The sequence below is a fragment of the Capricornis sumatraensis genome, chromosome 1, assembly GCF_032405125.1.
Source record: "Capricornis sumatraensis isolate serow.1 chromosome 1, serow.2, whole genome shotgun sequence".
Lineage (NCBI taxonomy): Eukaryota > Metazoa > Chordata > Mammalia > Artiodactyla > Bovidae > Capricornis > Capricornis sumatraensis.
This window is the reverse complement of record NC_091069.1, coordinates 251849669-251874126: the sequence shown is the minus strand read 5'-3', so window position 1 is coordinate 251874126 and position 24458 is coordinate 251849669. Positions and strand designations below refer to the sequence as shown.

At 57.9% G+C, this 24458-nt stretch overlaps 1 protein-coding gene across 1 annotated transcript in view; it reads right to left on the bottom strand.

Moving 5' to 3' along the window:
- Positions 1-7073: 7073 nt before the first annotated feature.
- Positions 7074-24458, bottom strand: part of COL6A2 (collagen type VI alpha 2 chain) — a 32972-nt gene continuing 15587 nt past the window's right edge. Inside the window, exons 2-28 of the mRNA XM_068979239.1 lie at positions 24206-24345; positions 23417-24015; positions 23193-23213; positions 22387-22452; positions 21069-21122; positions 20939-20983; positions 20641-20667; positions 20390-20416; positions 20248-20292; positions 19636-19689; positions 19207-19269; positions 18749-18811; positions 18370-18459; positions 17854-17916; positions 17207-17269; positions 16931-16993; positions 16501-16563; positions 16180-16230; positions 15895-15930; positions 15609-15671; positions 15461-15523; positions 15272-15307; positions 15038-15083; positions 14616-14768; positions 13999-14451; positions 13718-13756; positions 7074-8166 (exon numbers count right to left, since the gene is read on the bottom strand). Coding sequence (XP_068835340.1) covers positions 7568-8166; positions 13718-13756; positions 13999-14451; positions 14616-14768; positions 15038-15083; positions 15272-15307; positions 15461-15523; positions 15609-15671; positions 15895-15930; positions 16180-16230; positions 16501-16563; positions 16931-16993; positions 17207-17269; positions 17854-17916; positions 18370-18459; positions 18749-18811; positions 19207-19269; positions 19636-19689; positions 20248-20292; positions 20390-20416; positions 20641-20667; positions 20939-20983; positions 21069-21122; positions 22387-22452; positions 23193-23213; positions 23417-24015; positions 24206-24344 — 3084 coding nt within the window. The 5' untranslated portion in view covers position 24345 and the 3' untranslated portion in view covers positions 7074-7567. The remainder of the gene's footprint in view (positions 8167-13717; positions 13757-13998; positions 14452-14615; positions 14769-15037; positions 15084-15271; positions 15308-15460; positions 15524-15608; positions 15672-15894; positions 15931-16179; positions 16231-16500; positions 16564-16930; positions 16994-17206; positions 17270-17853; positions 17917-18369; positions 18460-18748; positions 18812-19206; positions 19270-19635; positions 19690-20247; positions 20293-20389; positions 20417-20640; positions 20668-20938; positions 20984-21068; positions 21123-22386; positions 22453-23192; positions 23214-23416; positions 24016-24205; positions 24346-24458) is intronic.

Below are 24458 nucleotides of genomic sequence, written 5' to 3'. Positions count from 1 at the left end.
GGGCATTAGCTGAGGTAGCCCCTGGAGTCTTAGGCAGAGATACCGCAGGTGACTGTGGGTGATTCAGGAATGAAGTAAATGCCAACTGTCCCACCATGAGACATTGTGGCTGGTTGTTACGTAGCAGGAGCTGACAGATACACTTCCCAACACACCTCAAATTTCTGTTACATCTGAGGGTCACTGTCTTGTCATATTAATGATGGATTTCCTTTTCTGTGGTCTGTTCACATGTGTAGCCTGTTTATCTAGTCTGTCCAGTCCTAAATATCCATCAACCTCCAGCTCCTTCCCAGGGGCGGGGTCTCCCCACCTCAGCTGCTCCTACTATGGCAGCCTCTGGGTTCCAGAATATTCCCACTAAAAGTAATTTCAAAACATCAACACACCCTGAAATTCCTTCCAGACGGGCTATGCACATGGGAAAACCAAAAAGCATGCGTGCACTTGTTAGGTAACCATGCAGAATATTGAGAGAAAATGATGTAGAGTGTCTGTCCTCCTGGAGCAAGGCAGAGAGCCCAATACTTTATAGGGAAATTAAAAACCTGTTTTGGTAAAAGACATGATAACCAGAGCAAATGTCAGGAACCTATTTGAAGTTACTATCGACCAACAGAAAAGCTCCTACAAGTCAAACCAGCAAGGGCAGTGTGCGAGCAGGCTGTGGTGGGTGTGCTTGTCTGTGTGTGGACACACATATGCGTGTTTGTATGCAAATGCAAAGAACGTTCTGGGAAGGTCCCCAAGGGGTGAACTCAGGAAAGAAGGTGAGCTGGGATGCAGTGTGGAGTGTGGGGACAGGAAAGGGGCCAGCGCCCAGCGGCCTCAGAGGCTCACCTGGGGCCTGCGTGCACGGGGCAGCGCAGCGGGTGGGGAGGGGTCCTGCAGGCCGAATGGGGTGGGACTGGGTTCCTTTCAAGGGGCATTCAGAAGGACTGCAAGTGGGTTTTTAAAGCCACTCTGCAACGGTACATCCAAGGGTCCTGTGCTCCCCGAGTCGTCGTGGCTCCCTCACAACTCCTTCATCTGCTCCTGTTTGCTTCTCTGAGGCAGCAGTATTAATAGATGCTCACAATCATTCCTTTTGTCAGCCCTCCTGGAGATGTGGGCGCTTTCATCTGCTGGTGCACCAGCCTCTGCCCCTAACTACCCCCAGCCCACTGGTCCTGATTCTCTGTGTCTCTGGGGGTCACCCCTTGGCTGCCTTTGCCATTTCCTCCCATGTTGAGGGGCTGGGAGGTGAGGCATGTGGTGTCTCTCCAGGTGGTGGGGGCTGTGAGGGTGAGGTCAGCTTAGAAACACAGGGCCTCCCCCTCCTTTCCCACAGCCTTGGCTCAGCTGACCCCACTGCATGGTGGGCGCCCAGCAGGGGCTCAGGCGGCACCTAAGCCTCAAGCCCGAGTGGCTGCCGTTGAGCTGTGGGACTGAGGGGACAGCAGTGCAGAGGCTGAGGGGGCTTGTGAGCAGCGGTGGACGTGCAGCCGTCACAGAGGCCTGTTGTGAGGAAGCATCAGGGAGAGGACAAAGGTGTAGATGCTGGTGAAGTTATGGTAGTGAGGGGGTGTTCCTGAGGGGACTCTGGGGAAGAAAGTGGCTGAGGGACATTAGTAAGGGGAACTTAGTGATGAGATGTGGGGGCCTTTACTGCGGGGATGTTGGAGACGTGACTTTGGGAAGAGAGGTTAGTGAGAATGTTCATGTGGGGTGTCCCTGAGGGCACATGGTGAAGTGTGTGAGGGCTGTTAGTGTAGGGATCTGCTGAGGACACCTTAGTGAGGGACACTGGTGATGGGTGGTTTGTGAGGGATGAATGTGAGAGGGTGTTACTGAGGGGACATTAGCGGGAGGTGTTCTTGTGGGGATGTTGGTGAAAGGATGTTGGTTTGTAGACTTTGGTGAAGGATGCTCCTGAGAGACAATGTGAGGAGGTGTTGGTGGGGAGGCTTGGCTGAGGGGATATCAGTGTGTGGATGTGGGTGACGCGATATGAGACAGAGCCAGATGTTAGTGTGGGGTCACTGGTGAGGAAACTCTTGAAGGAACGTCTGTGAGGGATGGAACTGGAAGCATATTCAGTTCAGTTCAGTTGCTCAGTTGTGTCTGATTCTTTGTGATCCCTATGGACTGCAGCACACCAAGCTTCCCTGTCCATCACCAACTCCCGGAGCTTGCTCAAACTCATGCCCATTGAGTTGGAGATGCCATCCAACCATCTCATCCTCTGTCCTCTCTTTCTCCTCCTGCCTTCAGTCTTTGCCAGCATCAGGGTCTTTTCTAATGAGTCAATTCTTTGCATCAGGTAGCCAAAGTATTGGAGCTTCAGCTTCAGCATCAGTCCTTCCAACGATTATTCGGGACTGATCTCCTTTAGGATGGACTGGTTGCGTCTCCTTGTAGTCCAAGGGACTCTCAAGAATCTTCCAACACCACAGTTCAAAAACATCAATTCTTTGGCACTCAGAATTCTTTATGGTTCAACTCTCACATTCATACATAACTACTGGAAAAACTGTAGCTTTGACTAGATTAACCTTTGTCGGCAAAGTGATATCTCTGCTTTTTAATATGCTGTCTAGGTTGGTTATAGCTTTTCTTCCAAGGAGCAAGTGTCTTTTAATTTCATGGCTGCAATCACCATCTGCAGTGATTTTGGAGCCCCCCAAAAGGAAAGTCTGTCATGTTTCCATTGTTTCCCCATCTATTTGCCATGAAGTGATGGGACCGGATGCCATGATCTTTGTTTTTTGAATGTTGAGTTTCAAGCCAGGTTTTTCACTCTCCTCTTTCACTTTCCTCAAGAGGCTCTTCAGTTCCTCCTAGCTTTCTACCATAAAGGTGGTGCCATCTGCTTATCTGAGGTTGCTGATATTTTTCCTGGCAATCTTCATTCCAGCTTGTGCTTCATCCAGTCTGGCATTTTGCATGATGTACTCTGCCTAGAAGCTAAATAAGCAGGGTGACAATATACAGCTTTGATGTACTCCTTTCCCAATTTGGAACTAGTCTGTTGTTCCATGTCCAGTTCTAACTGTTGCTTCTTGACCTGAATACAGATTTCTCAGGAGGCACACAAGATGGTCTGGTATTCCCATCTCTTGAAGAATTTTCCACAGTTTGTTGTGATTCACACAAAGGCTTTGGCGTAGTCAATAAAGCAGAAGTAGAGGTTTTCTTTTTGAGAAATTCTCTTGCTTTTTCTATGGTCCAACAGATGTTGGCAATTTGATCTCTGGTTCCTCTGCCTTTCTAAATCCAACTTGAACATCTGGAAATTCTCAGTTCATGTAATGTTGAAGCCTAGCTTGGAGAATTTTGAGCATTACTTTGCTAGCGTTTGAGATGAGTGCAATTGTGCAGTAGTTTGAACATTCTTTGGCCTTACCTTTCTTTGGGATTGGGATGAAAACTGACCTTTTCCAGTCCTGTGGCCACTGCTGAGTTTTCCAAGTTTGTTGGCATATTGAGTGCAGCACTTTCACAGCATCATCTTTTAGGATTTGAAATAGCGCAACTGGAATTCCATCACCTACACTAGCTTTGTTTGTAGTGATGCTTCTTCCTAAGGCCCATTTGACTTCACATTCCAGGACATCTGGCTCTAAGTGAGTGATCACACCATAGTGGTTATCGGGGTCATTAAGATCCTTTTTGTATAGTTCTATGTATTCTTGGCACCTCTTCTTAGTATCTTCTGCTTTTGATAGGTCCACACTGTTTCTGTTCTTTATTGTGCCCATCTTTGCATGAAATGTTCCCTTGGTATCTCTAATTTTGTTGAAGCGATCTCTAGTCTTTCCTGTTCTGTTGTTTTCCTCTATTTCTTTGCATTGATCACTGAGGAAGGCTTTCTTATCTCTCCTTGCTATTCTTTGGAACTCTGCACTCAGATGGATTTATTTTTCCTTTTCTCCTTTGCCTTTCTTTTCTCTTGTTTTCTCAGCTATTTGTAAGGCCTTCTCAGACAACCTTTTTGCCTTTTTGCTTTTTTTTCTTGGCGATGGTTTTGATCACGGCCTCCTGTACAGTGTTCCAAACCTTCATCCATAGTTCTTCAGGCACTTGTCTGTCAGATCTAATCCCTTGCATCTATTTCGCACTTCCACTGTATAATCATAAGGGATTTGATTTAGGGCATACCTGAATGGTCTAGTGGTTTTCCCTACTTGCTTCAACTTAAGCCTGAATTTTGCAATAAGGAGTTCATGATCTGAGCCACAGTCAGCTCCCAGTCTTGTTTTTGCTGACTGTATAGAGCTTCCCCATCTTTAGCTGCAAAGAATACAGTCAATCTGATTTCAGTATTGACCATCTGGTGATGTCCATGTGTAAAGTTGTCTCTTGTGTTGTTGGAAGATGGTGTTTGCTATGACCAGTGTGTTCTCTTGGCAAAACTCTTTTAGCTTTTGCCCTGCTTCATTTTGTACTCCAAGGCCAAATTTGCCTGTTACTCCAGGTGTCTCTTGAAGTGTATTAGTGAGATGACATTAGTGAAAAATGGTGGTGAGGGAATGTTACTGAGGGGACGTTTTTGAGGGAACACTAGGAACTGTTAGTATGGGAAACTAGTGAGGAGACTAGTGAAGGGTGTTACTGAGGGGATGTTACTGAGGGGACATTAGTGAGGGGTTGTTACTGAGGGGACATTAGTGAGGGGACATTACTGAGGGGGCATTACTGAGCGGATGTTAGTGAGGGGTTGTTACTGAGGGGACATTACTGAGGGGATGTTAGTGAGTGGACATTCATGTGGGACATTGGTGTGGGGATGTTAGAATGGTGACATTGGTGAGGGTCCTTGGTGAGGGGATGTTTGTGCCGGGCTGTTGCTGAGGGGTACTGGTGGGGGGCCTTAGTGTGGGGTTATTCACGAGGGATGTCTGTGTGGGGACACCAGTGAGGGGATGTGCCTTCTAGAGACAGGAGTGTGGCTGGTCAGGCCCCTCATGGACACTTCGAGGGTCTAGACTCTCTGGGTCGACTGTGCTTCCTGTGGGAAGTGGAGTTGGCAGGTGTGACATCCACTCAGGCTGAGGGTCCTCCTCAAACACTGTGTTTTGGTCCTGGAATAAGGACGCCATTTCTAGGTAGGTGGACCCATGCCTTTGTGCACACTTTTATCGCCTGGGAGTCACTGGGCTCCCATGAGGACCTGGAGTCCCAGCTCATGGACAGTTCATGCTGGTGATGCCTGCCTGGAGGTTGGAGGGGTGGCTGGCACCCCTCTGTCCTGTGGGTCCTGTGGCCACTCTGCGGGCTTCCTTTTGTGACCTTTGCCCCAAGTGAGCCCATTTGGGTTCATCTTTGCTGGGTCTCCTTCACTCATGTCCACTGCTTTCAGGGGAGAGGATCCACACTGAGTTGGGTTGGGTGGGGGTGAGCAGGCAGAGCGGGAAGGCCCTGCAAACCCGGCCTTGCTAGAGGTCTGAGGGTGTCCCGTGTGTATGGAGTAAAGGGCCTTGTAGGAAACCATCATTTCAGCACATGTATGTGGCAGAGAGTGAGTCTGGGGGTCCCCCAAGGGCTGAGAGCTGGGCACGTGGGGGCTCAGAGAACAGCCCTGAGAGGGAGCTGTGCCCTTGGCCTCTGGGGAGGTTGGGGCCCTCAGGGGAGAACCTGGGGGATGCCAGTGTGGTGAGCACACTGTAGCTCTCTAGGGTGGCTTGTGCCCTGGAAGGAACCTGGCCCCCCACTCACCAGCATCACAGAGAGAGAGAGAGAGAGAGAGAGAGTCCTTCCCTCTGCAGAGGGGACCTGTGCAGGCCCAGTGCGCAGAACTCTGGAGACCTGGAGGGAGGGACCCCTGCCACCCCCTCCCCTCCACCCTGCCATGACCCCTGGAAGTTCACAGGCACCAGCACTGCGCTCTGAGACCTGGGGCGCTCTTCTCTGTCCCTTGCTGACATTTTGTCGAGTTCTCTAGGGGGAGAGAGGGGCGAAGGAAGGGAAGGTACTTGGTGGAATATCCTGCCCTCTAGCTGCAGGCTGCACAGGCAGATGAGGAGAGGCAGAGTGAGTCAGTCTCATGCCCCCTCCCCACGTCCTGAGCCGAACTATGTCTCCCTTCCCCAAACTCCCACATCCAAGTCCTAGCCCCCACCTCAGAATTTGACCTTATTTGGAAGTAGAGTCATGGCATCTGTGATTAGCTGAGATGAGGTCATCCTGGGTGGAATGGGCTCTAATCCAACATGACTGCGTCCGTGTGCGAAAGGGAATCGTGGACACAGACGGGCCGGGAGAACATGCGTGAAGGTCTAAGGGATGCTGCAGGCCGAGGGGCGACAGGAGCTGGAGGACCTGGAAGGATCCCTCCCAAGAGCCTTGGGGGGATGGTTGGCCCTGCAGACACCTGGACACCTGGTCAACCGCTGGCCTCCAGACTGTGTTTAAGACCCCATGTTGGAGCCCTTTGCTAGGCCAGGCCCTGCAGATGATACACAACCCGGGTTTAAGAGGGCACTTCCCAGAGGGTGAACTTAAAAGACCTGGGTATCTGAACACAAAGTCACCGAGGCTGCCAGAAAAAACCCACCTCTGTCTCATTTCTCCTATCTGTATCTATCGTCTATCACTCTGTTAAAATCATCAATATACCCATCAATCAATCAACCTACCTACCCATCATCTTTTTCTATCACTTATCTATCTACCCTCTATCTCTATCACCTCTTCATCATCTCTCCACCATCTATCTCTATCCACAAATATCGTCGTGCAAACACCAACAAGTGTCCCTAAAGCACTCTGGCCCTGGTCCGGGGACAGAGTGAGATTTCATCAGCCAAGTACGTTGTTTTCAGCCCAGAGTCAACTAGAGAGGTGAATTCCATGGCTGAGGCCATCCTGTCCCTTGGGAGTGTGGTGTCTGGAAGGACTTGAACGTTGGGAGTTCAAGGAAGAGAGACACACTTCAGCCCAGAACACGGAAGGACATGGGGCCAGGCCCAGCAACATCTCGGTGCACAGAACAATCCAGGGGCCCCAGTGATATGATCAGTCCTGGGGGTTACGTGAATCCCTATTGGTACAGTCACTTGGAAGCTGGGGAGCAAGAGGGGTCAAAGCCTTTATTGGACTGGGGTGTGTGCACACAGGGAGGTATGGGGCCTGCTATCAACAGCTCAGTCTGATGGGGAAGGTGACCCCTAGAGACCGAAAAGCGACAGGGGGTCTGCTGGGGCTGGCAGAGAGCCTTTGCAGGGGAGGGGTTGGGGGGAAGGATGAGTCTGTGAATGAGGCTGGGCTGAGGGAGGTCCACTGGAGAAGTGCACCCCAGGAAGCCTCTGGGGTCCTGGGAGGGCATAGAGGGGAGGGCCAGGGCAGATGATGAAGAGGGGAGGAGGGCTGGGGTGCCCAGAGCTATGGGATTCCCAGTAGGAGCTGGTTGGGCCTGGGGTCCTTCGCTCCTGACTTTATACCCATACGTGAAGACTCAGTCCTCAGCGGCTGGACCTCTCAGTGGGGTCAGAGTAGCACCATGGACAAGAGGACAGAGCCCGTGGGGCAGGAGTCATGGGGCTGGGGCCCGGGGCCTGGTGGGGGTGCGGGCTGGGGGAGGGGGGCGCTAGCAGATCCAGCGGATGAACCTGTCGAAGAAGCCAGGTTGGGCCAGGCTGTCATAGTCTTTCTCGCGGAAGACGGCGGCCGGGTCGCCCAGGCTGATCTTGGAGAGCACATCCGTGTCCACGTCACTGCCCACGGCCACCACGGTGGGCACCACGTTCTGCTTGCGCATGGAGTGTACCGCCTCGTCCAGGCTGTCGTTGCCTGTGACTCCGTCAGTGAGGAACACGAAGGACAGCTCCGCGTGGCGGCGTGCCCCAGCCCGAGCGCCTTGCACCACCTGGTTGATGGCCTGCACGATGCCCGCGCCCACGTGAGAGAAGGAGTTGAGGTAGCGCGCACTCGCCAGCGCCTCCTGAATGACGGTCAGGTTGGAGGTCAGCGGAAAGGCCACTTGCTGCTCACGCGGGCCCCCGAACTGCAGCAATGCCACACGCGCGTTGAGCGGGTCGTCGTCCCTGCGTGCCAGGGTCAGCCGTCGGGACACCTCCTCCACGAAGCGCCGCACCTTGTGGAAGTTCTGCTCGCCCAGCCGCTCAGAGCCGTCCAGCAAGAAGACGATGTCCACCGGCCGCTGTGTGCACTGGGCCACGTACAGCTCTAGGAGCGAGAAGGGGTGGTGCGCGGGCGACCCACGTGAGGCCCAGCGGCCCGGGCCCTGGAGCGCCTGCCGGGCCACGCCCCGCGCTCGCCTCTTTAGGCTCACCCCGCCCACAGGAGCACTGAGACCCAAGGCCGCTCCGTTGGGAACTCCCCAGTCTGACAGCGCCCAGGACTTTGGTGCAGACTCCCACCCCGTCTCCCTGAGACCGACACCGTCTCTTTTGGTTGTGCTGCCACCAGGAAATGTCCCCAACCCTGAGACTGAGGGGCCCCTTTTCACTCTACCAGCACCATCTCTGCCCAGCAGCCTCCAGGCCCTCATGGGAGGGGTTCATAAAGCCCCTTTTTTTGACCCAAGAATTGGATACACCCCCGAAGGATCACAGTCCATGGGGAATGAGGGTGTGACTGTGTAAAAAGAGCTCAAGAAGATCCTGACTCAATGACCCGCCTCTGGCCAGATCTCCCCAGCCTTGGGAATGTTAGAGAGAGGGGCCCCTCAACTAGATGAAGCTTTGATAGGCCAGTGGGCACAGGTGTGGCCAGGACACCCATGCCCTCATCTGGTTAGTCACCAGCCTGGACATGCTGGACAGTGTGTAGGCAAGATTGCTGCCAGGTTGAGGCTAGACCTAGGGGGCATGCCACTACACAGGCTGAAAACCCGCTCCACACACACGAGGGACCGCAGGCTCAGTCCCTGTCCATAGGCCAGGAATGTGCAGCCAAGCCCCTCCCCTAAGCCACTGCTGAGATCGCAACTCTAACCACCGTGGGGGCTCGGCATGGACCAGGCTAGTCCTCCCCAGTTGGGTCTAGCTCCTCAGCCCTTGATCACCCCTCCTGACCTGGGCAGGAAAGGACTCTGGTCATAGCCCAGGTGTGCTGACCCAGGCATCTGACCCTTGGCAGCAACCATGAGGGGGGCAAGGTCCTCTTTGGGTCCTGTAGGCACCAGGTGACCCCCGCCCTCCTGTGCCACATGGGTCACCCTCAAAGTCCGGCGAGCAACCAGTTCACCCCAGCAAGCCGCTGACCACAGCACACACTCAGGTACCTTGCTTTTCAGCTTTTATAGAATGTCTGAGATGAGCTCACAGCACCTGAAGGACACGCTTGGGTGTGTCCTTGGAGTGCTGCTCCCCGCAGAGGAGCGAGGGTTTCAGTAGATTTTTTTTTCTTTTTTTTAAGGAGCTTATTAATGATGCAGCTTATCTTGGTGGTGGTGCAGACGAAGAGCAGCTTCGAGCTGGACTGAAAGTGCCCAGCAAGCTCCCTCTGTGTCCCTGGCAGGCAGAGTCTGAGATGTAGGGACTGGGGGTGTGGGCAGGGGGTTTCCTCCATGTCTCAGCCAGGGGACAAGAGCCCAGAGGCCCTGGGCAGAGGCCAGCGGTGGAGCCGGGAGCTGGGTCATCTGTGAGGCTCTGCTGGTCTCTCTTTTTGGCCAGATAATGGCCCCCGAGAGGTCCTAATCCTGGATTCTGTGACCGTGACTTTATATGGCAAAAAAGGACTTTGCAGATGGAATTCAATGAACAATTCCCTTGAAATGGGGGGGGGGGTACTATCCTGGGTTATCTAGCCCTAAGTGCGACCACAAGAGTCCTTGTAGGAGGAGGCAGAGGGGAAGGGGAGAAGTCTCATGACCACAGAGGCAGAGAGGGGAACTGGAGAGGCAGGAAGGACCCTCTTAGAGGCCCAGGGGGTGTGTGGCCCAGGACACCTTGACTTTGGACTTCTGGCCTCCAGACTGAGAGAACAGCTTCTTGCTGTCTCAAGCCTGGCAGTGTAGGGCAGGCAGCCCCCGGGAGCTCATGCAGCCAGGTGGGGCTGCACCCTGTGGCTTTAGCACAGCGCCAGCGCGGTCTCCGGGTCCCCCACGATGTCCCTGTGCACCAGTTTAAAGGTGTCAATGAACAGGTCCATCCAGTCCTGCCGCTCGTTTCCTGTGGCGAACTTGGCCCGCTCCGCGGTGTAGACCAGCACAGCCACCAGCTTGGAGTAGGCAGCTGGGTCCTGCGTGAGCTCCGTGGCGTTTAGCAACTGTTGGATCAGGGGGATGGTCCTGGGGAAGGAGACATCCGGGCCCTCTTCCGTGCGGAGGAAGGTGACCGGGGGCTCGCCGCCAGGCCACGGTCCATCTGCGGGGGATTCCAGAGAGGCCTTTCAGGGATGTGGTGGGTATGAGCACGCCTCCGGCCGCTTCTCTCCTCGGAGACAAGGAGGGGCCAAAGGCTCAGCCAGGGGTTAGATGAGGAGCCAGGGAGGTTGCAGCTCCCCCTCTGTTGGCCCTGAGGGCCAAGGGCAAGTAAGTGGGGCTTCAGGGAGCCCCGAGGAGATGGAGCAAGAGCTCGAGAACCACGAGACTCTGAGCACCGATGGCTTCTGAAATGGACCTGGCCTGGTGGCTGCTGACAACTCAGGGCCTGCCCTGGGATGGCCTCAGCACCACCAGAATTTCCTGCCTGTTTCAGCCCCACCAGGTGCTAGGCAGGTGACCCCTGGAGCCCCTCTGGAGCAATTTCTGTAGACAAATCTGCCCTGCCCCTTAGATGTAAATCTCTAGGCCCAGAGCCAGAGCTCGGTCCCCTATTCCTCCAAGGAATAGGAATAATCGCTTGGTGAGCCTCTCGCTCTCCACCCACCCTGTCCCTGGGGAGGTCAGGGCCTACTCTCTGGGCCCAATGGGCCCAAAGCCTCCTGTCCTTGGGGAGCCTTGGTATGTCCAGTTAGCTCGTCCAGGTGGCCCGGCCCATGGCCTCACCCCTGCTCTGCACCCTTCCTTCGGGCCTCAGCCTTCCAGTTGAGCCTTGGTGTGGGGAGCAAGGCTCAGGCCTCCTGGCTCTCCTCCCTCCTACAGCAGCTGTCGTAGAGGAAAACCTGCCTTTGCTGCCTTTGACTGGTGTCCAGCGTTGTTTCTCTTTGATGGCGGCTTTGTGGTTCCACCCCAGCTGAGTTGCCACCCAGGTCAGTCCAAGCCCAGAAGTGGCTGAGTCTCTGAGTGGACAGGGCCACTTGGCCCAGAAGGTCCGGGCTGCACTAGCGTGGGCAGCATCCCCCTGCACCTTGTCTGCTCAGCCCTCAGCATGCTGAATGGAGTCCGCTCGTGTCAAGGAGCACATTCTGTAGTTACATCTGCTCTCTTCCTCTCTGGGCACAGTATCTAATTTACTTGGAAATTTCAAATCATTTTAAAGGAAATGAGGGACTTCCCTGGTGGTGGCTAAGATGCCACAGTCCCAATGCAAGGGGCCCAGATTCACTCCCTGGTCAGGGAACTAGATCACACATGCACAATGAAGAGTTCAAATGCTGTAACAAAGACCTAGCATGCCACAACTAAGACCCAATGCAGCCAAATAAATATTAAAAAAAAAAGAGGACAAGGTGGAAATAAAAAAAAAAAGGAGAATGAGGTTGTGAGTTTAGTAAAAGGAAGAGTTAGGAGAAGGGAGAAGGGGTCTCTCAGGGGTCTGTTCCCTTTCACTGTCAGGTCCTGGAGGCTCAGGAGAAGTGAGATCACCAAGACGGAGACCAGCATCCCTCTAATATCAAAACCAAAGACAGCACAAGAAAGGTCACACAGCTCTGTTCATCTCTCATGAGCACAGATGCAAAGATCTTCAACAAAACACTAGCAACTGAATCCAACAGTCTATATCTATGTGTGTTCAGTTGTTCAGTCATGTCCAACTCTTTTCTTTGGATTGTAGCCTGCCAGGCTCCTCTGTCTATGGGATTTTTTTCAGGCAAGAATACTGGAGTGGGTTGCCATGCCCTCCTCCAGGGGATCTTCCCAACCCAGGGGTCAAACCTGTGTCTTCTGTATTGGAAGTGGATTCTTTACTCGCTGAGCCACCAGGGAAGCCCAACAGTGTGTGTATATATATACACACATATATATATTACACACCATGACAAAGTGGGATTTATGTCAGGTCTGTAAGGCTGGGTCAACATTCAAAATGCAAAGACTGTAGCCCATGATGTTGACAAGCTAAAGAAAAAACACCACCCAATCATATCATAGGTGCAGAAAAAGCATCTGACAAAATCCCACACATGTTCATGACAGACTCTTAGTAACTAGGGACAGGGGGACCAGCCTCAGCTTGTGAGAAGCAGCTACAGAGACCCTGCCCGTGGTGAGACTCGAAACTTCCCCAGCAAGATGACCGCTGGGCCCTAGCACCAGGGCTGGGCTCAGGTTTCTGCCCTCAAGAGGCCACCTGACCACAGGGCTCCTACCCTGGGAGGACTTGGGCATCCTGAGAGCGGCAGGGGCACAGACCATGGGCTGTGTGGGTCTCTGTGGGGACACCAGCCCCTTTAGCCCCAGAAGAGATGGGGATTGGCGCTACTGGGTCAGCCTCTGGGGGTTGGGTGGCTCTGGGCACCACACACCACTGTCTCCAGCTGACTCTGGGGCCCTCAGGCCCAGGCTGTCTTTGAGATGCCCCCACTGCTCGCCATCAGCCATGGCGTGGTCACTGGTACAACCTCAGGAGCACTTCCTTGGAAGTTCTCTGTCAGAATAAGAGCAGGGACCCTTGTCCCCAAGTCAACGCACTCCCTCCCCTCAGGCTACCTTGGAGCCTTTGAACCTACCCAGGGGCCCATCTGACGCCTGGAAGGAGCCTGCCCCAGCGCCAACTTCATGGCAGACATGGATGTGGACACAGGCCCCATGTTCCCGTCAACACTGGACCCGCCAGCAGCCCAGCCCAATCTGGCCCCTGCCCACTGTGGCAGCCCCTACCTCCCAGAGTCAGCCCTGGAGGCCCCACTTCCAGGACAGGCCCAGCACCCACAACTCAGCGCAAGGATCCAGCTGGCTCTACGACCTGGCTGGCGAGGGCAGGGCGAGCCGTGGGGGCTCAGCTCCTGGTGTCCCTGGGCACCTCCGTGGCCCAGTCACTGCAGTATAGACCTGCAGGCAGCAGCTCGATGCCCAGTGGGGCTGGACGATGCCATCCTGGCCCCATCCCCTGCCTGAGGGACCCGTTGGAGCAGCCTCTGTGGGTCCCCAGCCTCTCACACTAGTGCAAACACGTCGGGCGGGGGGCATGGCCCCCTAAACGTCTGCTTCCAGACGGAAGATCAGACTGGCGATGCCAGGCAGCAGCAGCATGGGGCTGTCAGGGGAGAGGCCCCTCCGCCTTGCCCAGCTGCCCCTGGGCTGTGGATGTGTTCACCTCCTGGAGGGTTTAAGACCAGCCATTTCATGTATGGATCCAGGGCTTCAGCCCTAGGCAGCCCTGGGGTTTCTGTCCCTCTGGGCACCTGTGGGTTTGAGACCAGTAGCTGGAGAGCCCAGCACAGTGCCCAGTGGGCAGCTCCCTTTCCTCACATGCATGAGGTGGAGGTGGCTGAGCACCCCCAGCCCCCTCCTTGGAAGTGCTGGGATCCTGGAGGCTGGGCTACCACAGGTCTGGAACCTGAGGCTTCTCCTGGGGGTGGCCGCATCAGCATTTCTTGAGGTCCCTGAACAGCCCTCCCTACGGCCCTGGCTGCTGACTTGTCTGGGGGTCAGCGGCGCCCACGTTACCTGTTTGGCAGGGAAGATCTGGGCACACGATCTGGGGATCTAGGAGAGAGAAAAAGAAGCAGGGGTCCTGGTGACTCCTTCAGGTCCTACAGGGCCAGGAGCCCCTCCTCTCTCCCAGCCTCCTCTCTTCCCCCCTCCCCCTCTCCTCCTCTCTGCCCGCCTCCCCCCTCCTTCCCCGTGCAGCCCCACCTCTCCCTCCCCTCTCCCCGCCCACCCCGCCCCGCCCCTCTCCCCCACCACCCACCTCCACCCCGCCCCCCCACCCCCGCCCCCGGACTCACCCGGGCACAGCACGTCCTCCATGTCATCGATGAACTTCTCGGCCACCAGGTCGGAGAAGAGCGTCATGTTGCGCACCTGCTGCGGCTTGTCGCAGGCAATGGAGTACAGGTTCTCGCTCTCGTGCTTCTCATGGAACATGTCCCCGATGCCGATGGCCGTCACCGTCACTTCGTGGTTACACAGCGCCCGCAGGTTGAGGTCGTCGTCCCGGGGGTCGTGGCGGCCGTCTGTAATGACCACCGCGAACACGCGGGTCTTCTGGCGCCGGCTCTCCTTGATAAGCTTATTATAGGCGAACTTGAGGGCCGAGGGTGTCCAGGTGCCGCCAGCGATCCACTCAAGGTTCTTGACGGCCTCCTTGAAGCTGGACAGTGAGTCGATGCGCTCGTCGTCCAGCTGGATAGCTTCGAAGGTGCCCTCGTGGCTGTACTGCACGACGCCCACGCGGGTCCCTGCAGTGGGCGCGGGCGTGAGGTCAGGCTTGGCGGAGCTAGGTCCCCTCCAAGACCCCTCCCGTGGGCTTCCATCTTGATCCCAGGCACCCTGTGCGCCGGCCCCTCTGCTCAAGACTGCGGCCTGGCGCTCCCGGACCCCACCCCACTGCGGTGCAGCTGACCCGTCTCCGACTTGGGGTCCTTGGCGATGGCCCCTAGCCTGTTCACCACGTTGATGACGAAGTTCTTCTCCAGGGTGAAGTTGGTGTAGCCAATGCTCTCGGAGCTGTCGATGACGAACACCACGTCCAAGGCGCCACAGCGCTTCTCACAGTCTGCCGGGAGCCAGGAGAGCGGTGGGGTGGGGTCAGCGGGAACCGCGCAGGAGGGCGGGACTGGGCGAACCGAGGGGCGGGAGGGTCGCTGCGCTGACCCCCGGCCCATGGAGACACCCTTAGATGCCAGGGGCGTGCACCCAAGTACACCATGGGAAACAGTGAACACAACCCGGAGGGCAGGACTAGGGCAGGTGACCTTGACCCCTGGACAGGAGCCCCAAGGGACACAAGTGCTCTGGTGTAGCCGCCTGGGGGCCGAGACTCACCACAGCACCCGCAGGTCTCCCGCACGTAGGTCATGACGTCGCATTCCTGGAACACAGCCGGGTGGGCCCGGCAGAGCGTGAACCATGGGGAGGGACCGGAAGTGCTTCCTGGGAGCCTTCCGACCCTGTCCACCTCCTGCCCTGAGCTCCCCCCCGACCTGTCCATCCCTGCTGCTCTTTCTTAGGATTTTAAGATGAAGGAGGACCCCGAGTCCAACCCTAGCTGATACCTACCGTGAGGCCGGGGTCTCCCGGGGGGCCAGGCTCTCCCTGGAGGAGGAAGGGTGACAGTGAGAGGTGACACTCCTCATGGCCGAGGCTGCGAGGGCTGCGTTCCGCATGTGGTCACATAGTTTGGGTGCCTGTTGGTCAGGCTGACCCAGGGGCTGGGCCTCAGGGCCAAAGGCATGGCGACTGACCTACCTCGGGTCCTGGGGCTCCTCTCTGCCCTCGGGGGCCAGGCTCACCAGGGGGACCAGGATCTGCCTGAGAAGGAAAAGGGCAAGTGGGCTCTGGCAATGCCCTGGGTGGTCCCCGCACGCGGCTCTGCCCTGGGCGCAGAGGTACTCACAGGCTCTCCCTTCTGGCCTTTCCTCCCAGGTTCTCCTTTGAAGCCAAAGTCACCTCTGCCCCCCTGTGACACAGAACACCCTTGTTAATAGTGCAGAGAGCTCTGTGGCCCAGCACTGCTCCCCTGCCCCAGCCTCAGCAGACTGCCAGCTTTTTCAGGAGGAACCCGGACTCAGCAGTGCTGGCAGAGATGCAACCCCGCACAGATTCAGGGCATGGCCAGCTCCCACCCCCAGAGCTCAGAGGAGGCCAGACGCACAGACGGCCCCATGCACCACAGTACGTACCTCAGGGCCAGGGGGGCCCGGCTCGCCCTTCTCTCCCTGGGAGGCAAGCACAGAGGTCACTCAGCAAGGGCCGAGGGCTGGCACGCCCTGCAGCCCCATCCCAACCCTCATGGTGAGCCACGCAGGCTGTGGAAGAAGGTCTGAGGTTCCAGGAGGCCTGCCTCTTCTCTTGCTGGCGCTCCGGGTCCTTATCCCCTCATCCTGGGCCCAGCAGGAACTAGCAAGAACCTTCCCTGGTCATGGCCCTCCCCAGGTACCTGTCCCACATCAGGTGCCAGGACTTACAGGTGCTCCTCGGGGTCCGGGATAGCTGAATCCAGGCCTGCCAGGGTCTCCCTGGGGGACACAGGAGGCCAGTCAGGGCAGGTCCAGTGGGAAAATGTGGAGACTGAGCCAGCTAGACTGGCCTGGGGCTGGTGGGGAGGGGCCTCATGGGCAGGGCCCGCTTTGGGAGGACGTACTACCCTCAAGGGTGAGAAAATGGGGGAGGTGGGGGGGGGTTTGCTGCTCGGCCCCTGATGTCCTCTCACACCAATCTTCCAGGTAGATTCCTGGAAGACTTGGTCAGGCTCCCGCCCCATCCTGGAGGGTGGGGAGGGGGCATACCTTGGGGCCAGGCTGTCCTGAGTCTCCGCGGGGACCAGCATCACCAGGGTCTCCCCGAGATCCCTGAGAACAAAAAGGAGGCAGGGAGTCGGCACAGAGGGGGACTGACCTAATCCTGCTCTGACCCCCAGGTGACACTGCTGCCCCATGGGGCAGGGCATCCTGAAGGTCTCTATTCTCCACGAGCCATGTCCAGCTCCCAGGCCCCACACCGCCTCCCATCTGGTAAAGCTGGACCCCACAGGGCAGGATGAGGGTGTGAGATGCCCGCTGTCCCACTGCCCCAGTTTGTGGGGACAGTGTCCTTCCTGCCCAAGGACAGAAGGACCCAAGTGGACTGCAGGGTGGGGAAGGGGGACGATGAGGTCAAAGGGCAGCGAGGGGCCTGGGTCCCAGAGCCAGGGGCCCTCCTCGGCGTTCTGCTACTGACCTGTTTCCCAGGCTCTCCAACAGTCCCCTGGGGACCTCTGGGTCCAGGCAAACCACGATCTCCCTGGAAGGAAGAGGGACGAGGCGCTTCAGAGACTCACTGTGGACGTGAGCAAGATGGGGCTGTGCTGCCCTCCGAGAGGCCCTCAGCCCTGCCCACAGGGGCCCTCAGGCTGGGTCTGAAGGGTGGACGGCAGGAGAGGGCAGGGGCTCCTGGTGCAGCCCCTCCAGCAGGAGGACACGTGGCCTCTGTGACCACCCAGCCATGACCACTTGCCTTGGCTCCTTTGTTGCCAACCTCTCCAGCTAGGCCCCGGGGCCCCTCAGGACCAGGGTCCCCCTGTGAGAAGAAAGGCCAGGTTAGTTTGGTTTGCATACGAGAGAGGTAGGAGAGGGGATCATTAACTCCCCGGAGGAGGAGGCCGCACACTGTGGAGGGTGACGCTGAAACAGCAGGCCTGTCCACTCAGCCTCGTGCAGCCTGGGCAGGAGCCACCGCTCATGTCCAGAGGAGGAAGCCCTCCTTGGAGCCCTTCACTCACATTTCACAGGGAGCTGGCCACCCTCAGCCTTCATCACAAGACCTCCTGCGCCAGCTATAGGAACACGTGTGCGGGGGAGGGGAGGGGAGGCCAGGGGTGGAGCAGTGTGCAGCCTGCGCAACTGTGCATGGCGTGCGTGGAACTGGCCCTGCCCAGGCCCCTCAGCAGGGAGTGCCTCCTGCTTTCCCAGACCCTGCAGGAAGCACCCCTTGACGGTCAGTCAAGCCCTGGGGGTCACCTTTGTTCTCTGAGGTGGACTGTGGAGGGGGTGTTGGTCATCCCTTGTTACAGGGGCCCCGTTGGCCCCTCAACCCAGTGAGACCCCAGTGCAGACACAGACATGGCTGACAATGCCCCAGGCTCCCCTAACACAGGCACTCACCTTCTCACCCTTGGGGCCGTCACTGCCTGGGCTGCCCTTGGTTCCAGGGTCTCCCCTGCGCCCCTGCAGAAAACAGGCTTGTGAATGACGCGGGCTGGGGGCTCAGGTGACATGACTGACACCAGCTTGGACCAGCTCTCTGCGTGGTCACTCAGGTCCCTGCTGGATTAGGCCAGGCCTCAAGCTGCGACCTCTCAGAGGGTTAGCCTGGAGATCGGCCCAGTGTGTCTCTGGGTCTAGGTTTAGCCCTTAGGGGTGTCCTGCTGGGGGGTGAGATGGGGACACAGGGCCACTTCACAGGCACCAAGTGTCTGGCAGGGGGCATGGTTGGGCCCTGCAGGCCACTCTTTGGTGGCCCTGCTTGGTGTCTGCAGCACGGGGACAAGGGGCACGTTTAGAGACGCCAGAGGACGTTGGGCTCAGAGATGCCCGGAGCAGGGAGTGTGCTGGGGTGGTTCAGCAGGAGGGAGGGGCCAGGGGAATGGGCACCCCGGGGCTGGGCGGGTGTGAACTCACAGGCTCGCCTTTGGGTCCTCGGGGCCCAGGTCCACCCTTGGCTCCTTTCAGGCCAGGACTTCCTGGGGCTCCATTGTTGCCTTGATAGCCCTGTGGGGAGGAGATGGCTCAATTACAGTGATGGCCTGGCCACATGTGTAAGTGGCCAGGGGCAGGGCCCAGCCCCAAGTGGACTCACGCCCACTGCCTCCAGAGGGACCACATTTGCCTCGGATGCAGTATACCCTGGTCACCCGGCAGCAGGGCCAGAGAGGTGGGGTGGGGTGGGGGTGCTCAGGGTCCAGGCTGGCCTGCACGGCCACCTCCCTCCCTCCCTCACCGCTCCTTCCCCCCATGGGGGTAGCACAGGTCTCAGCGCAGGGCCCCTGGGAACACTTGCCTTGCTTCCTTTTGCCCCATTCTCCCCTGGGGGGCCTCTGCGTCCTGGGCGGCCAGGGTCCCCCTGGAAGTGTTTGGAGAAATCAAGAAATTAGCCTCTTTTTCCTTAGACCCAGGAGCAAGACAGGACCCCGGTGGGGCTGGGGGCTTGCGATTCTTCTCCTGTGTCCATGGAGCAAGCCCTGCCCTCATGTGGGCACCCCATGACCCCCTTGTGTGGGCACCCCACGACTCCCATGTGTAGGCACCGCACAACCCCCATGTTTGGGCACCTCATGGCCCCCATTGTAGGCACCACATGACCCCCATGTGTGGGCACCCCATGGCCCCGGGCCTGGTTTGCAGGGATAGTGCCTCTTGTTGGGTGTCTAGACCGGGTGCTGTGGGCAGGGAGAAGGCCCTGGGAGGGTGGTGGCCCCGTCTGCTCTGGCCCGCCCAAGCCGTGGCCAGGCCGTCTACCTTTGAGCCTTGGTCTCCTCGCTCCCCAGGGCTGCCGGCTTCCCCCACGTAGCCATCAGGGCCCTGAGAGAAGGGAGAGGGTTGTGTTGGGCTCCTGCCCAAGGCCATGCTTGAATTTTCCCTGTGAGCTCAGGGCCAGCTGACCAGGGGGAGGGTGACCAGCACCCCATCTCTGGACTGGATGCCGGGACCCCTTGGGCCTGGGTGGGCCGATCAGACAAGCTGCCAACGTGGGGTATGCGCCTTGGGACTGTAGAGAGGCTCCCCTCCATCTGACTCAGGAGCCCTGAGGTCACTTGTCACGTTGTGACCCCAACCCTGGCTGAACCCTGGCAGGGGTCCAGGACAGGTGCTTGGGGAGGAGCCCCGCTATGGCCCCTGCCACCTGGCTTCCCGCTACAGCTGGTGGACTGACCAGGCTGCACTCACCCGATCCCCGGGGTCTCCCTTGCAGCCAGGAGGTCCGATGCGCCCCAGCTTGCCCTGAAGGAGAAGAGGGGAGCAAAAGACGCGTCAGGGCCGGATTTGGGGACACGAGTCCTGATGTCAGGGGTCAGAGGCGCCAGGTCTGGGCACACTGGGCACCCCTTGTGGGACATCTGTGTGAACGGCTGTCAGGGTGGCACTTCCGTGGAGGTGGGAGGGCATCCCTGGGGTGTGGCTGGGAGTGTGGGGGTCTGTGGTGTTTCCTCCACGTGTGTGCATGTGTGCGTGCATGCATGGTCTCCAGCAACACTTGTGTGTGTGTACCCGTGCAGGTCTGTGAACCCCCAGCCAGGCCAGACATGAGGTCTGCAGGCCAGGTGGGAGGCTCCTGCCTGGCCAGTACCTGCTTTTCTGCAGCAAATGTCCACTCCCCTTATGCGGGTCCCCGTTTGTTCTGTGTCCATTGAGGAGGCACGACCAGGGGCTGCCCAAGCCACAGGTGTGGGCAGTGGGTGGATGGGCCCAGAAGCCCACCCCCTGAAGGACCTGAGAGTCTGAAAGGGATCATGCTCATTCCATGGGCACTGCTGCCCCGCCCAGGGACGGTGTACTCACCTTCTGCCCATCTGTCCCGTTCTTGCCCGCCAGGCCGGGGGCACCCTGGAGGAGAGAGGGGAGAGACCCCGTTAGCTCCCTGGTACTTCCTTCTGAGCAGGGGGAAGGTGGGTACCCTGCCCTCGCCCGCTGCTCTGCTTACCTTCCGCCCATCGGCTCCAAACTCGCCCTGTGCAGAAGGAAGAGGCCAGTTAGTGCTGATCTCCCGCATCACAGATACCACTGCCTCCGGGCCGAGTCTGCCTCAGACCAAACACGAGGCCAGAGAGGCCCTGGAGGTCACGACTGGCATGATGTGGGGTCTCGTGTCCCAGGAAGGGCCCTGGGCTCGCTGAAGGATGCAGCTGAGGGAGTCGGGCTGGGTGAGGTCAGATGCCCAGAGTGGAATCTCACCTTCTCGCCTTTGAAACCAGGAACACCCTGAGGTCAGAAGGAAAGAAAAGAAGCATTACCACAGGCGGTCAGGGTGCTGGGACCCACCCACGAGGTCCAGGGAGGAGAAGGGGGTGTGTTGGCAGGCTCTGGTGGACAGGTGCCACCATGGATGACGTGACGCTTCTGTGGGGCAGGGGCGGGAATGATGGGCTGTGCTGGGCACAGCCTGACCCCGTGGCTGGCCCCTCCTGGAGGCAGGAAGCCCTTGGCTTGTCCCCATGTCTCTGCCCCCCAGACAGAGTCAGCAGCAACTTACCTTGGGTCCAGGGAATCCAATGGGGCCTTCGATGCCTGGATCTCCCTGTGGAGGAACAGAGGGTGGTGGATGCAACCCCAGCCTTGGGGACAGGGGCCTCTGGACGGGCCGGGGTGGGGAAGGCACTTACCTGTCGCCCCTTCTGTCCAGGCTCTCCAGGCTCGCCCATGTTGCCCTTGGCGCCCTAAAAGCAGATGACAGAGGAAGGAATAAGGGAGGCATTGGGCCAGGGGAGCTCCTAGGAGGTGGTAAGACTGTGGTCCTGGGGTTGGGTGGCCAGGTGACGATTACAGCACCACCTTGGGACCCCTAGAGTCCTGGATCCTGTCAGAGCAGGCCTATCTGAGCTGTTCCCTTGAGCCCTGACTGCCAGCTCTCTGAGAAGCCGCCCCTGTGGTGGGGCTGGAGTGGCCCTGGGGTGGAGGTGCCCACACAGATCTACAGGACTCCAATTCTGCACCTGGCTGGTCCTGCCCGTATCTCATGCCGCGATGCCAGCTCCTCTTGATTCTGTGGGGGCAGCTAAATAACACCTCAAGACAGGCCGGCTCCTCAGAGTTCAAGGTTTAACTGTGCAATGTGGGGCTGTATTAAGCAAATGCATCTACTTATTAAGATGCTTCCAGTTTCAGGGGAGAGATGGGCAGAAGTGAGAGGTGGTCAGAGGAGGGAGGAGTAAGGAGCAGAAGGTCTTCGGGATCCAGGAAGAGGGAGACCAACAGACAGGAACTGGTGGGTGGGCAGAGGCTTCTGAACAGCTGTGCCCGGTTTTGGGGTTCCTTCTGCCCCCACACTAACCACAGTGATCCCCGCAGCAGCTTCCAGAGACACCCCCTCCCCACCAAGGACCAGAGTCACAGCCCTGCCATGGGTGGCCAAAGCTGCCTCTGGTGGTAAATTCACCCCTGGATCTGGGACTGGAGTCACCAGGGAGGCAGTGGGAACATGTGACCAGCGGCCTGGCAGACAAGCATCTAGATACCTCACCCCGGAATTTGGAAAGAAGCAGCTTTCTGACATGAACCACTGGCGTTTCTTATACTCGGGTAGTAATTTTGGAAGAATTTCATTTTATACACCTCTGCTGTTAAGAAAATGCAGGGCCAACCTGACCTCTTAAAAACCACTTATTTAATAAATGACAAGCATGGGTGCCCTGTATGAATTTTCATCACGTTACTAACAGTAATGTAGCTCATGCTTCTTTACATACATGGGAATGCTTGCTTACTTTAGAGGAGTATTTTATGGGCAAATCTTAATTTATAAGTATTCCTACTTTTCTGAAAATGCCATAGGAAAAGAAGTTGATAAAAACTGAATTTTAGATTCTCCAGGGTGTAAAGTGGTGAGTCCATCCAAGGTGCAATGACCCTAAGATATGGAGCTGGGGAGAGGTCAGGGGCTTTCCTGTGACATCGATCCCACCGGTGGTCTGGGCATCTTACCTTCTGTCCGCGGTAGCCCTTGGGGCCAGGGGGCCCAGGGATCTCCAGACAGCTGACTTTGTAGCACTGAAATCAGAAGCAAGGGGCAGTGCGTGAGGCCAGGGTCACAAGTACCAGGAGGGAGGGAGGGAGGGAGGGAAGGAGGGAGGGTGGGGCGTAGCCTGGGCCCCCTGGACGCTGGGCCATCCTGAGAACGGGGCTGTGTGATGGAACAGACTTGAGAGGTGTCCAGGAGGCCTCTGTGCTCACCAGGGACAGGTTTGGGGGTCCACATGAGTGCTCTAGTCAAGTTTGGGAAACCAAGGCTGGGTTAAGCAATGACTGGCAATAGGAAGGATTAAGTTGCTGCTGGCCAGTCTCCACTGTTCTTGCATGTTAAATCTCTGTGATTTGAGCAGCTGTCCTGGGAAAGGGCAGGCTTGTAGGAGCCAGGGCTGTGAGATGGTGCTGGGGAAGCACAGGGACGAGGGTCCCACACTGGGCACACAGCTGGCCACCTGCCTTCTCCTGGCCTGATTTAGGTGGATAGTGCCTGTCAGCCCAGGGGCAACCTTCAACCTCCAGCCTCATCCACAGGGATTGCAGGTGACCCTGATGCTGATCTCCTGGGCTTAAACAGCATGGTTTTGGCCAAGAGCTCCTCAATCAGGCTCCAGTCTCAGGCTCCACAGGGAGCAGAGGGGTCATGCTCCCTCAGCCCTGTCATTGTCCTAGCTCCTGGGAGTGGAGTGTGGGAAGGAGAAGTGGTCATCTCTTCTGAGTCAGAGGCCCTGGAAGCTGTGGGCCTGGGATGGAGACACTCTCACCTCTCCATAGGCTTCATGTTTCTGCGGAAAAGACAGAGAGAAACCCTGGTGAGTGGGGAACTGGAGGTGGCACCAGCTCCTCATCTGGGCGGGGACCCAGGACATCAGGGCAGACATCAGACCCCTCCCCACCCCCGGCCCACACCCTTCAGTCACTTCACAGCGGGTAGACAGACCTGGAGCGTGTACTGCCTCCAGCTGCCCTGCCCCAGCCCGCCACTCACCATGACCTTGATGATGCGGTTGATGGTGTCCTGGTCGATCTCAGTGGAGTCCGGCCGCATGGTCGTGTAGTTGTTCCGGTAGAGCTCGTGCGGTGTGTTGGCGATGTCCCGCAGGCCCTGCTCGTTCAGCTTCAGGTTGGGCGGCACCGCGAACAGCCGGATGCCCTCCTCGCGGGCCCGCTCTGCCTGCAGCTTGATGCCCCCACACGGGCTGCCGGTCACGTGACCGTCGGTGATGACCACCGCGAAGTTGACCACACCCTTGCCCACGTGCCGCCGGACCTCCTGGGTCATGTTGGCCAGCATGCAATCGGTGAAGGTGCCCCGACGGAAGGAGCTGATGCTCTGCAGGCTCTTGGTGAAGGAGGCCCGGTCGCTGCCTGGAGGGCTGAACACCTCTACCAGATCGGAGAAGTGCAGGCCACCGTAGCGCCAGCTCAGGGCCACCTGGTCCAGGTAGAGCTCATCCTGCAGTTGGCTGATGAACTGCAGCACGAACTGCTGCATGTGGTAGAGCAGGCTGTCAGTGGGGGACTGCATGGTGATGCTCTCCGATGTGTCCAGCACGAAGTACACGTGGATCGGGCAGTCGGCCTTCTCTGGGGATGCACAGGCGTCACCTCGGGGCCTGAGCCGGTGGTCCTGGGGTCTGCCTACTAGGTGTCCCCGCCGCCAGCCCTGCCCTCGGTCTGGCCCCGCCCCTCCACCTAGGCCCCGCCCCATCACCCTACGCCCCGCCCCATCCCTGCCCCACTCGGCCCCGCCCCACCACACCCACACCAGTCGTACCTGGGCAGCTATTCCTGTCCGAGGTGCCGGGGCTGATGACCTCCTGCTGCTGAGCATGGACGGCCCCCAGGAGCCCCCAGAGCAGGAGGGCGGAGCAGGGGCTGCGGAGCATCTTGGCAGCACCCTTGTGCCTCGACATCCTGCAAAAGGGGAGAGTGGTGCTGCAGACCGTTCCCCACCCTCACATGACCGGCCCCCAGCACCCTCCCCAGATGATGCCGGGGGGACATACGGAGGTTAGGAAGCACCTCAG